We start from the raw sequence: 12,463 nt of genomic DNA on the forward strand, positions 1-12,463 counted from the left end.
AGACATTAAGAAGGTTTTTACACCACTTTAATATAACTGATACTAACGTTTATCTTTTAAGAACCACAAAGTTTTGTAACCTGGGTTCCTTCTTTTAACAGAGGAACATGCTGGTATTTCATCAGTTTCGAACAAAAGTGGACCAAATTCAATACAAATAACATGTATTGTTGTAATTTTGTTATTTAAGGAACAACCTAGACTTTTATTTATATGTCAGGTCATTCAACCGTAGCTAGAAACAAGCAGCACTTGTTGCCATGATGCAACGGAGTACGGTTTGGTTCTAAATGCCGTCCTCGTCCTCCCTTACTCAGTAGAACAAACTTTTTGGTGTCCTTACTAAGAATATAATTGTCTAGTACACATGAAGAACGTACTAGCGTCTTTGAGTATTGAGAAATGACCCCTGTGTATAATGGTCACTACATGGTACAGCTAATATGGCAGTTGACAGCATTTGCATATAAGCCATCAGTTTGGACTGTAGTGTCACCATATTGTCATACCTGGCAATGCACAATTAAATGAATTTCAAAATGTACATTTTTGCGCCTAATGATGAAAAATAAAACAGGTTGGGAAAAAAAAAACCTAAATGAGGCTGTCATAGCTCATGCACGAAAGGCTTAATAACAAAAGTAGCATGTTTTCATTACTCAACGCTGAGGTGGTTACAAGAGATTGTGAAGATTGGACGCAACCCAATTGAGCCTGGAATCTTCTGGGCACATCTGAGAACAATTGCAGCATCCCATCACCAAACCTGACGAAACTCAAGACCCCGCCTGACAAAAGCAGCATGGGACGGAGACATCTCCTTCAAGGCTGCAGAGGGAAACCTGTCGGCGTGCAGGAGCAGTGTCACGGGGCCTTACTTATCTCCTCCCAGATTAAGTCCCAATTGTTTACCAGCAACAAAGGCAGCCAGTAAGGAAACCAGCCCCCCCAAAGGCCAGATGGTCAGTGCTCAGAGTCCCCCCCTCCCTGACCCCTCCAGCCTTTGCTCTCTGTGACGGAGCTGCATGCTTTCAGCAAGTAAGGCCACCCAGCTAATTCATAGTTAACCCAACATGTCAGGGCAATAATACCTGTTTGACTTTAGGACACATCAATAACAGTATTCACTACACAATGTTGCAGAATATTACAAATCTACAGGTAATGAAGTGTTTATCAGCCAAAAGCTGCAGTATGCATTTCAGTTAGTATGAGTCAACTCTTGACAGTGAGGAGAATGTTGTAGTAAGATACAATGGCATTAGGGGAGTCCTTAAATATTTGAACATAATAGATGCACATTTTAAGACATTAAAAATTAGATAAAAGCATATCGAAGAGATAGATCGCTTCCTCTTTGAATGACAAACCACCAAATTCATCTTCTGCTCAATGCCAACTGATTTGATTTGGTCTAAAGCCTGTTTCAGCACCGAGCCTCAGGCCATTGCAGTTTTCTGCACGTAAATTGATGTCCGGACTCCAGACTGCTTACTTTGACACGACTTTATAAACGATGACTGAACAATGCAAACGTATAAAACCACTGCCACCTCCTTAAACGTGCAAAAGAGCTTGCCTAAAACAGTTAAAACCAACACTTGCTACAGTAAGCCGAAAGAATTAGGCGAGGCTTTTTTTCTCAGCAGCGACCAAGTGAGGAAAAACAGGTTTTTTAAAGCAACATTCTTGAGTCAAACAAGAAAAAAGAAAGTTTGTTGACTCTCTGAAAACTGTTTTGGTTTTGAAAGTCTCTTCTTGAACGCCGCCGCACTGCGCCATCCGGTTGTTTTACAGTCCGGAGAAAATTTGACAGTGAAACAAACTTTACGCGTTAGATTTTGAGGCGCGTTGAGCTGACTGGACGCGGTGGAACCACCGTCCAGACCAATGGTCCGGACGGCTTTCTGGAGTCGCAGTCGTTCGTAACGTCTCCCGTATTTTAAAAAACAAAGCAGCGCAGTTCGGTCGTACCTTATCAGCCGCGGGACGCGTTAAACGTGGCCATGTCCGTGAAGAATCAGCGCCGTGGGTGAAGTTGGTGTCCCTGACTCCTAACGCCTCCGTCACCTTCGATGCTGCTCTCTGGACACAGCTGGTCTGCGCACCGTCAGCTGACGTCAGGATAATACTGTACGTCTGGTTCGGTTAAGCGGAAACTGAAAAAAGAAGAAGCACAAAATCTCACAGAGGGCTTAGTTAAGTAACACGCGTTTAACTGTATCATGGCTATTGGGGTTTGGTCTAGGTCTAGAATAATGTTTTTTGCAAACGAGAAAATGTAATAAATGTGAAGATTTAATAAAAAGGTAAAAGCAAACGTTACTTGAAAACAAATAATTGGTCATTTTTCACTGATGGAACGGGACGCAACTGTGCGCAAAGGGCCTCACAATGATTAACAGACTTTTGTTTTAATTAATTAATTTGTTTATTTGTTCCTTTTGGCTGTTGATGCCTTCAAGTGTCCGAGCATAACTACTTTCTTGTCTACAAATATAGGTGGTCTGTTCGGTTTAACTCGGCAGAAAACCCACAAACTCGTATCAATTTTATGCCTTAACTTAATTATTTTTGTACAAAACGCATAGTTGAATCTGTCTACGTTTCCCATTTAAGAAAAAAAAACAACAAACAACATTTTGCTTATTGATCTAATTTGGTAAACAAATGAACGAAGGAGTATAAATTGTAAAATACTGCCCTCTATTGGAAAAAAGGCAACAAGTCCACACATAAAACTTGTAGAAAACATTTCATTAGTTTAAAAAATCATCTGAATGTGTATTAAACAAATTATAAACGTTAAAAAATTCGTTTTCTCCACATTTATATTTTTAAGACATTGTCTCCAGATCAAGTAAAAGTATACAAGGGTAGGATAGAAATAAAAATGGCAATGAATTGTTTATTTTTTTATTTATTTTATCACCTATAATTTATCACAATGTGACTTTTCTAGGCCAAATTTATTAAAAATGAAAACTATCATATAGTCTTTCTTTGTATCTTATACGTTTCATTTCCTCAGAGCTCATACTAGTTTGTTCTGCATAAGAATAAATACATTAATGTAACAAAATAATATTTTTATCGGAGTATGAGGGGCATATTTAAGCTTATTTATCAGAGACAATTACTTACATTTTTATAAGAGCATGTGTGTAATATTCATATATGTAAATAAAAAATTAGGTCAGGGTTTTAAAGAATTATGCATTGATATAATATGACAATTTCACATGTGTGGACAGCAAATACAAATGTTTAAAACTCATTCCTGAATTGTTTTGCAAAGTTGCCTCCGAATTTTTTAAACACGACTCAGCGGGGCGCATGCGCACTACGTGACATTTTCAACCAGCTCCTCCTGGGTGTTTGAACAGGAAGGCGGACATGTTGGCCAAGCCGTGCTGAGAGAAAATTGTGCACAGTATGCGATTGTTTGTCAAAAAGTAATACATATCGGACTTAATTAATTATTTATATTTACTTTAAGACGTACAACGGAGTGGACGAGACTTAGACATTGACAGTAAGTCGGACGCAACGGAAGGACCTGAAACGTTGAAGGGACTCCGTGTTTAAACTTCGAAATTTGGAAGAAGCAGAAGTTTTTTTTCCCACCACTTCTACTTTTGAGCTGTCAGACTCAGGTTTTTTCCTGCAAGGGCCTACTACTGACATGGAAACGGGCCAGGACTAGTGCTTCCTACAGACTGTTTATTTTTTTAGAAGACATGGCATTTACCTTTTAATTGCCTTTCGTTGAATGCACCAACGTTTTAAGCCTTTATCCTCAGCGGCATCCTCCGGAGGTTGTCTAATCTGTCGCCACATTTATCTTTTGACACTGAAGTTGTTTGCCACTCATACTGGAACTAACATCTTCTAGTTTCCAAAAATGCGGAACATTAACTGCGACCTCAACACCTTTGTCTGCGAAAAGTCGAGGACAACGACGTTTTTGCTTTGAAGGGAGGTGCAAAGTTCACTCGAAGAAAGGAACATTTGGCTAGCTCAAGCTAGGTAGCCGCCTCGCCGCTGAGCTGTTTTTGTTCGTAAATAACGCAACGTCCGGACTGAGTTTCACAGCAAAATGTCTTCGGTGGAAAGTATCGACAGTCGATTTGAGAAAATCGATGCCATATTGGAAGACCCTCAGTCAGAAATTAACACGGATTGTCTGCTGGTAAGTTTCTAGCTTGTTAGCTACCCAGGTAGCTAACGCTACTCGGGGTCAGTCTACTCCTTGGAACATAAATTGTTTCCGACACCAATAGTTTGCCTCTGTTGTCACTGAAGAAATGCTGACATTTACGCCCTTAGTCCGGTTTGTTCCACATACCTTATCAGGTTCAGATATTTACACACCAGCACACATTTTTAAAGTTAATGTCAAATGTGTGTTCAGACAGTAGCCTAGTCACAAACAACGGACTAAAGGACAAACATGGAAACAAACCTTAAAAATAAATCCAACTGCACAGATATTAATAGAGGTAGACTTTAGTTTACTGCTGTACTCTTGGATATGACGAGTGCAGGATTCAAGTGATACACAAGTAGAGTTGGGTTCATATTTTTCATAGTTACTAGTACTTTTTAATATATTTTTCTTCATGTATGCATCCACGTGCTTTAAATGTAATAATTTTCATCAGTGCTCATTTTAAATATTTTTTAAAGAAAAATATCAATAGGGTTATTTTTTCTGGCTATTGGGTTGCAAATATTTCTTTGTATTCTCAATGGGTTTGGATCAGCTTATTCAGTGATGATTTAGCCTCCTTATGTCTCATTGTCTCTTATTTGAATTATTTTGTTGTGGATTATTTGTATAAAATCTGGTACATACCCATTTCATTCTGTCTATGTATATTTTTAGTCATTTTAATTTTTTTTCTGTAGTATTTGACTTAGTGGTTGCTTTTTGTCTCTTTTCGGGATATGTTTAAGATTCTTTGATTCGGACCCCTGGGAGTGAGTGTTTTGTCAGTGTTTATGTTTATGTATTTGTTTATGTATTGCATTGTGTGTCTAATCAGGATCAAAGTTTGATGAAAGAATTTGTAGTCTGCACAATTATTCTCTTTATAAAAATTCTTAGTACCAATCTCTTTATAAGAGGGCTCAATAAAAGTGTAAATGCATGAAAAAACAACCCAAAGATTTGACTTTGACAGAGTGAGAGCTGTTTTGTGCTTCATTAAGACAAAGACACTTTGCACATCTATTTTAAGATTAGGGTTGTTCAAACAAGTTGCATCATCAGGTCTGGACTAATATGTCCTTGTCGCAATTTACATTTATTTATGTTATCTCTTGGTGCTGTTTGGATCATTAGTTTGGAAATAAGTATCCAAGCTTCACATGAAGTGATGAGGTTGCTTCAAGCCTGTTGTAACCTGCAGGCCTCCAGCTGCACTAAGATTCACCTTACTGCTTCCTGTCTTAATTGCTGGCAACCCTTCTGCAGGAGGATGGAAGGATGCTTTTGCCACATGCTTAACCCTCCCACTGTCTTTATGGGTGACCCCGTGAGGAAAGTTGACCATTGAACAGGATTGATGGTTTATCCCTTGAGGTCCACGTGGCAGGGGTGAGGTGGTTCTCACTACTCACCCCTGCCACATGGACCAAAGGGATAAACCATCAACCCTGCTCAATGGTCAACTTTCCTCCTCGCGGGGTCACACTCATTAGGACAGTGGGAGGGTTAACACTCTGGAAGTTCCTCTATTGATTTATATTACTTCAGTCTTGGGCACTCACTGTGGAGTGGATGCCAAGATAATGTTCATGTGTCAGAGGGTTGTTTATCACAATTATTTGAGAAATTGTTGGACTACGTGTTTTCACAAGGTTTCAGCTCGACATGACTCCCAGGGGCTGTTGTGTTTGGTGTGATTAGTTACTGGTGGGTGCTTTAAAATTAAAATAAAGGTCTTTGACTACAGGATCTTAGTTTTAGGATTCAAGCATGCTATAAATTATTGTTTAAATGCTAAAATGAAAGTTGGAGTAGTACGAATTATTTATTTCTAATAAAAAATACAATTGTAGTAATTTGTTTGAGAATGTGGTTTGTCTTAACACCACGTGCCCTGGTCGTAGTGTTTGTGTTATGAATAAGTTGCTGTAGCTAGAAGCCTTTTGAAACGGAAACACGCTTAGTTTCTGTGACCTCCCATCAAATTAGCAGAAAGAGGCTATTAAACTCCCCTAAAAGTCCACACGCTTGGCATGTTTATTAGCAGAAACCTGTGGCAACTGTTCCTACTCCCAGCCGCACACAAGGGGATTGTTTATCTTTTTTTTCTCTCCCCTTCCTGCAATCTCTCCTGATCAATGAATGGTGGCATTTTGCTCCGGCTCTTTCTGCCACCATGCTACTCCACCCACAGCTTAATAAAATTCCACGCTAATCAAGTAACTTCTTGTCTTTGACCAGCCTGGAGTTCCCTGCGTGTCCCAAAGCCCGTTCTGCATGTCTGGAGGGAGTTGAGAACAGGCAGGCAGCCCTGAGGCAGTTGGGTGTGGGCTCTGCTTTCTTGCCATAAACCAAAATTATGTGAATTGAAGAGTAAAGACTCGTGTTTCTGAGGGCTGTGAATCAGGACGTTCAACTCATAAAGTGGCCAAGTGGCTGTAATAGTTTTCATCAGAATGCACAAAGTAAGTCTTTACTTGGCTACCTTTCTCTTCCTGCCACTTGTTGTTAGAAATGTAGCTCAATTGGACTTGAAATTAGCCTTATCTGCCTGATCTGTGGTGTGAAGAACACAATTAGCCTGTACAATACAGATAAAATTTTTTTTTATTGTCTTTGTACTTGACTCATTCACTGCTAGCCGTTTCCTGATCAGAAAAGCCTCTCGCTGCCAGGGGGTGTGATGATGATTGTGGAATTGTTTGGTCATATGACAGTAATGGTAGTAGTCTCGGTTGTAATAATCCCATAACAGCGTAAATGTGTGTAGTGTGGGTATAGAGGGGGCAATGGGTCCTCGGAACAACGAGAAAATGAAAGCAAGTCAACAGGGCTAAAAGAGCTATTTTCTAATCTGCTTTGGCTGGATCGCACAAATGTACTTCAATTTATAATGAAAAATAATGATGTGGGTTTCAACCACGCCAGTCATGTACTTTGAGATTTATCAGCTTGTAAAAGTTTGTAACTAACATGACTACAAATCAGACATCAGCACGTTTTAACATCACCACAGAATCTCCTCTACCCTGGTGTAGCTGCTACTTACCAAATGGCAAGATTTATGGTGGTTCTTCCCTCCTGAAAGAAGGATATGAAGTTTGCTGAACTTAGATATTTTTCCTCTGCTTTTCTTTGTGTCTGGTTTGATGTCAATTTGGTGATGTGCATTTGAAGTCCTGGACTTATTTTCACATAACACCTAAAATAACGTTTCTCCCCATTCAAAGATAAGTTTGTACTTGGCATCAAAATGCGTCTTTAAAATTCATGGACATCATATATGGACTCCATGGCACAAAACAAACGGAATAAAAAAATAGCGTTTTTAGCTCCATTTACTTGCATTAATTTCTTTGTTCTTCTGGGGACCCATAGTCTGGAAGCAGATGGGTGTGATTTGGGCTTCAATAATAATAATATATCTATATACAATTTTTATATTTGAGTTGTTTATTGGTAAGAATCTAGCAATATGAGTGATGAATATCACAGTACAAACTAGACGATACATAATCTTACAATAGTAAAACCCAGACAATATTTCAGATTTTTTTGACAGAACTTAATTGGGCCAGATGTCTCAAGTGAAACAAGTGTTATCGCAAAATTTTGTTGATCAGAGTGAAAGTGGTAAAAACTGCTGCCACCTAGCAGTCAGGGTTTGCACCACACAAAATAAATATAGTAAACATTTTTATGTCAATTCTCAATAAAATATTAAGACACTGCTTTTAAATATTGACTCAAGCTGGGAACCACTGCCCTAGGGTGTTTTCAGTCAGTTATTTGATGCTTTTTGTAAAAACACATTCATTTATACCCGAAAAGCATCGGATGAGCTTCTAATACAGGGTTTTTCCTGGCTCAAATTGAGGCAGAGTTGGTACTATCCTGACCAAGTGCCAGCACATGCATACTCTGTGCATTCAACTGCCTCACTTTTTTAAAGGCAAAATATTTTTTTGTTAAGTGTTCTAATCTAAGCTTTTGTTGATTAATTGAATATTCCATTTGACAACATTTCAAGTGAAAAGTGGTTTGCTGCAAAAAATTTTTTTTAAATAAAACAACATTATCAGGCTGAAATAACAGACTCTTATTATAAAAGGCTCAATAATATGCATTAGATTGGTGTTTAGTTCCCGTTTTCCCATTTGATATTTATAGTTAAAAATATTTTTTAATATTTTACCTACATTTCAGTGACATTTTAGGTTTGTATTAATAACACTCGTCTTGGTCAAAATAACACATAAATATATCCAGTAAAATATTATGCATTTCATTAACATGCATTTGTATTGGAAATGGTAATAACATTTAATATCTGCTGCTAACAGTGTGATGGTGGCATGTAACAGTGTGATGGTGGCTTGTTTATTATGTACGGGTTGACAATAATCCAGTTTAAATTATGCTCAAAGATGGAAGCGTTTGTGAATTATATACTACAACAACTTGCCGTACTTCCTGCTCCTGTGTGTGGAGCAGACTTGTAGCAGTAATGTGACTCATATCTAGCCTGGCAAGCCAGACTAAATAAATGTATTATTTAGTCTGGCCATGCTCCATTGACGGCTCTCGGTTGTGGGGCGAGTTCTACCGTTGTCTTTCAAATGATCTCCGCATTCCACTGGACAAAGAATGTGACATACTCTTGTTTAACTCTGTTGCATCATCCCACCCACCAGGCATATAGAGTGCCCTGATTGGCCCACAAAGCGGATAAAGCTCTGTGATTTGTTCACTAAGCAGATAGAGCACTATGATTGGCCCACCATTATGGACCAATCACAGCTCTTTATGTGTTTGGAACCCCTCTAGAGAGCTGTGATTGGCTAGCCAGAGTCCTGGTAGGAACTGCAGAAGTTCCAATGGAGCGTGCCTAGACCAAACTTTGCAAAGCAAGAATTTGGTCTAGTTCACTAGGCTAACTCATATCTGCTGCGGTTCTGATCCATAGCGCTGCAAGATGCAGGATAAACAGGATGGTGGGGACTTTTCATCTGCTTGTAGAGTTTATTCTTTGCCACTGCCGCGGATCGCCTCCCGTGTGTCAGGGGCTCGACACACAGGAGGCGACAAACAACTGCTATCAGAGAAATTCGTCGCTGTTGCTTTTATTACCTGACACACGGGAGGCGACCCGCAGCAGTGGCCAGCGGCAAAGCCGCCTACTCGTTCTGTTCCTTGGCGAAATCGAAACTTCCATTGTTTTGTTTGGCTGTCAGGTTGGAGGTAATTAAGGTTATTTAAGCAGTTCAGAGTTTAAAAAAAATGGTAGATATGATGTTTCATAAGGTGCTGCTAGAGTTATGTGAAATCTTACTTCTGATTTTACTATATAAAACATAACAATAATCAACTTCTCCTCCATGCTTGTTCGGAGATGTACGGAGCATCCTGTCCGCCCATTGGTCACTGTCTGAATGAAATCTCCGTTGATTGGTCATTTTCCGAGCGACCGCGATGAAAAGTTGAAAATATTTCAACTTTCTGGGATCGCGTCGCTGGGTCGCCTGTGCACGACACGTGCACAAGCGCAAAATTTCACACGCACGTTTTTCGCGTTTCGCTTAGTAGGAAGGAGACCCGCGATTATCGCTTTGTCGCGCATGTCTCATTGAAAATGAATGGAGGAGAGGCAATGTCGCCTCCCGTGTGTCGAGCCCATCGGGTAATAACAGCGACATATTTCGCTGAGCGCGTTTGTCGCTTCCAGTGTGTCGAGCCCCTTAGCTTTAGCATTAGCCAATCTGCGTGTAGCTGTACTTTTGATCCCAAACTTTGGACCGGTTCTGCCTTTGTGCCTTTGCTAGTTCCTTTATTTTCCTCTACTGCATCCAGATTACCACACTGTGCGCCAGTCAAATGCATTTTTCTTACACGTAACTTACTTTTGTTCAATAAAGCTCTGGGGAAAATAGTAATTAAAAGATGTTGCACCAGTGGTACGATTAAAAATAGACACGCACATACATTTTTTTCGGTGCACTGTACAGCCCTGCTCTGATATGGAAGAGCCTGGGGGAAAATCAGGACGTCCATAGCACCAACCATAGATATGTACCAACTAGTAAGAAAAGCTATTTTTGATCTTCATTTTCTGCAGCGGTTTTAGCGCTTTTTGGTGCACCACTGCTGATACAGCGCTAACTGCAGTTAGAATAACATCCATATAGCTGGGGGCAGAGTGAAATCAGGCTGGGGTGGCACAAAATTAGCTGGAGTCAGCCGCCACGCAAATTTGAAAAACCCTGCTATATTTTTCACTGTTTAAAACAGCGTTTTTATGCTGTTTAGAACATTTAGATTTCCGCTATTTCTGTCCATGACAAGTAGGGATGGGTACCGAATTCGGTACTTTTTAAGGTACCGACCGAATTCCATAGTACCGATCGAGCACTGATTCACGTCATTTAAAACGGTGCCTCGTTTCGGTACCCGTCCATCATAACGAGAACTTGCCAAGACAGCTGCGCATGCGCAAGAGCTTTATGTCGTCGCTCGCTGCGAACCAGTTGTAAACAGAGCAGCATGGTAGAAAGAACGCAGGCTAAAGCTTGGGTCCACTTCACTAAATGTGATGGGTAACTGGGTGATGATGAAACCAGCGACAACGATCTAAGTGAGACATCCTCATCTTAATCTGCTCCGGTAGGTAAATAAAATTAGCTTGATATGTTAGCTTCCGTTTCGCTAATGGTGCGTTTGCTTTCTCCTCGGACCTCTGAATTCCCGACTAGAAGAACATGAACGCGCTCTAAAGTTTGGCTTCACTTTGCTAAATGTGACGGGTGAAGACGAAACCAGTGACGATCTAAGTGTGAGGCATCATCATTTTAATCTGCTCCAGCAGCTAAATAAACTGTTTAAGATAACGTTAGCTTGGTATGTTAGCTTCCATTGCTACCATTGTTATCAGCTAATGGTGCGTTCGCTTTCTCCTCAGAAATTCTAACTTCCGAATAGGAAAAATCAAATGGAAAAAGGACGGCAAAAGGAATGAAGATACACAGTAAATTTAGTTCACAGTAAAGATGTTTGCTTCAGTTTAATTATCAGCTTATAAAACTCCAAGGATGATGTTAAAATACAAACAGTTGAATGTTATTTATCGTGATGTATATCAAATATTGTTATATATTGAGAAAAATATATATTTAATTATAAAAGAGAATTAAAATAATAAACACTCAAAAGTATCGAAAATTGGTACCGTTAAGTACTGGTATCGATTCGTAGGTACCGGGAATTAGTACCGGATCGATTCAAATGTCAAAGGTACCCATCCCTAATGACAAGTGCCACAAACTGATGATATTTTGGCCGCTCACCTCCTAATGCACAAACACATGAAAGTCGGGTACATTGCTGCCATTTTAGTATGTTTAGTTATTGAAGTCTTTTCAAACTCTAAGAAAGTTACCTAAGAGCAAAATATAGCTTTATCAAAAGTAAAGCAGACATTCATAAGACAAAGATGGGAACAGTATCACCTAATGAGGAGAATATGGGTGTGATCCAAATATAAGTGCAGCTGATTGTGCTAAGTGGAATTTCCAACTGACCTGGTCAGGCTGTGCAGTGATTGCAACAGCATGACAGCTGACATGGACATATGTGGCAGCAACAGGAAACATAAAAGAATCCTGATGCAATGTGAAAATGAATGAAACTAAATATTTGTAAATGGAACAGAATAGTTAACGGCTATTAAATCTAGATTCATTGGTTTGAGATTGTTAGATTTTAAATAGTGTCATCCAACTGGTTTGGAGATGATCTGAAGTAATGGTCAGCATTTGATCTGCAGCTATTGGTCCTCAGTTGTAAACTGCACTCCTGAAATATTTAGTAATAAAAACAACCTTTGAATTAGGTTTTTGCAGCCCTGCATTTCTTCAACTGAAAGATTACATTCAGAAATGAATGAGAAAATGATCCAATTTGTAATTCCATCTTATTTTCTTCTTTGTCCTGGTTTAAATTTATTTGATATTTATGTGCAGTGATTATTTGTTTGCATGATGCAGAAAAACCATAAAACTGGCAAGCAGCATTTTCTTTGATATGTCAAGGCTTAGTAAGTCATTTAAGATTTCACATGGGAGCATTTGTGACAGTGGTTCCTGCTCACTTGGTCCTCATAAGAAAATGAAATGCCCCAGTTTTGCTACTGCTTGGTTCACTGTCACAACCATTAATCCAGTAGTTATTTATGTGGTCTTTTCTAGGTGAGTGACA

General features: G+C 39.4%; 2 protein-coding genes across 12 annotated transcripts in view; one reads left to right on the top strand and one right to left on the bottom strand.

Annotated features, from left to right (window-relative positions):
- The window catches only part of greb1l (GREB1 like retinoic acid receptor coactivator), a 64,067-nt gene extending 61,908 nt beyond the window's left edge, over positions 1-2,159 (bottom strand). For all 9 annotated transcript variants that reach the window (XM_070541646.1, XM_054741344.2, XM_070541645.1 and 6 more), the window contains exon 1: positions 1,975-2,159. The gene's annotated coding sequence lies outside the window, so the exon portion shown is untranslated. The remainder of the gene's footprint in view (positions 1-1,974) is intronic.
- Positions 2,160-3,873: 1,714 nt separating this feature from the next.
- rock1 (Rho-associated, coiled-coil containing protein kinase 1) overlaps positions 3,874-12,463 on the top strand; it is a 61,433-nt gene continuing 52,843 nt past the window's right edge. For all 3 annotated transcript variants that reach the window (XM_054741353.2, XM_054741348.2, XM_054741358.2), the window contains exon 1: positions 3,874-4,192. In XM_054741353.2, the coding sequence (XP_054597328.1) occupies positions 4,100-4,192 (93 nt within the window). In that variant the 5' untranslated portion in view covers positions 3,874-4,099. The remainder of the gene's footprint in view (positions 4,193-12,463) is intronic.

The sequence above is a fragment of the Nothobranchius furzeri genome, chromosome 11 (assembly GCF_043380555.1).
Source record: "Nothobranchius furzeri strain GRZ-AD chromosome 11, NfurGRZ-RIMD1, whole genome shotgun sequence".
Taxonomy (NCBI): domain Eukaryota; kingdom Metazoa; phylum Chordata; class Actinopteri; order Cyprinodontiformes; family Nothobranchiidae; genus Nothobranchius; species Nothobranchius furzeri.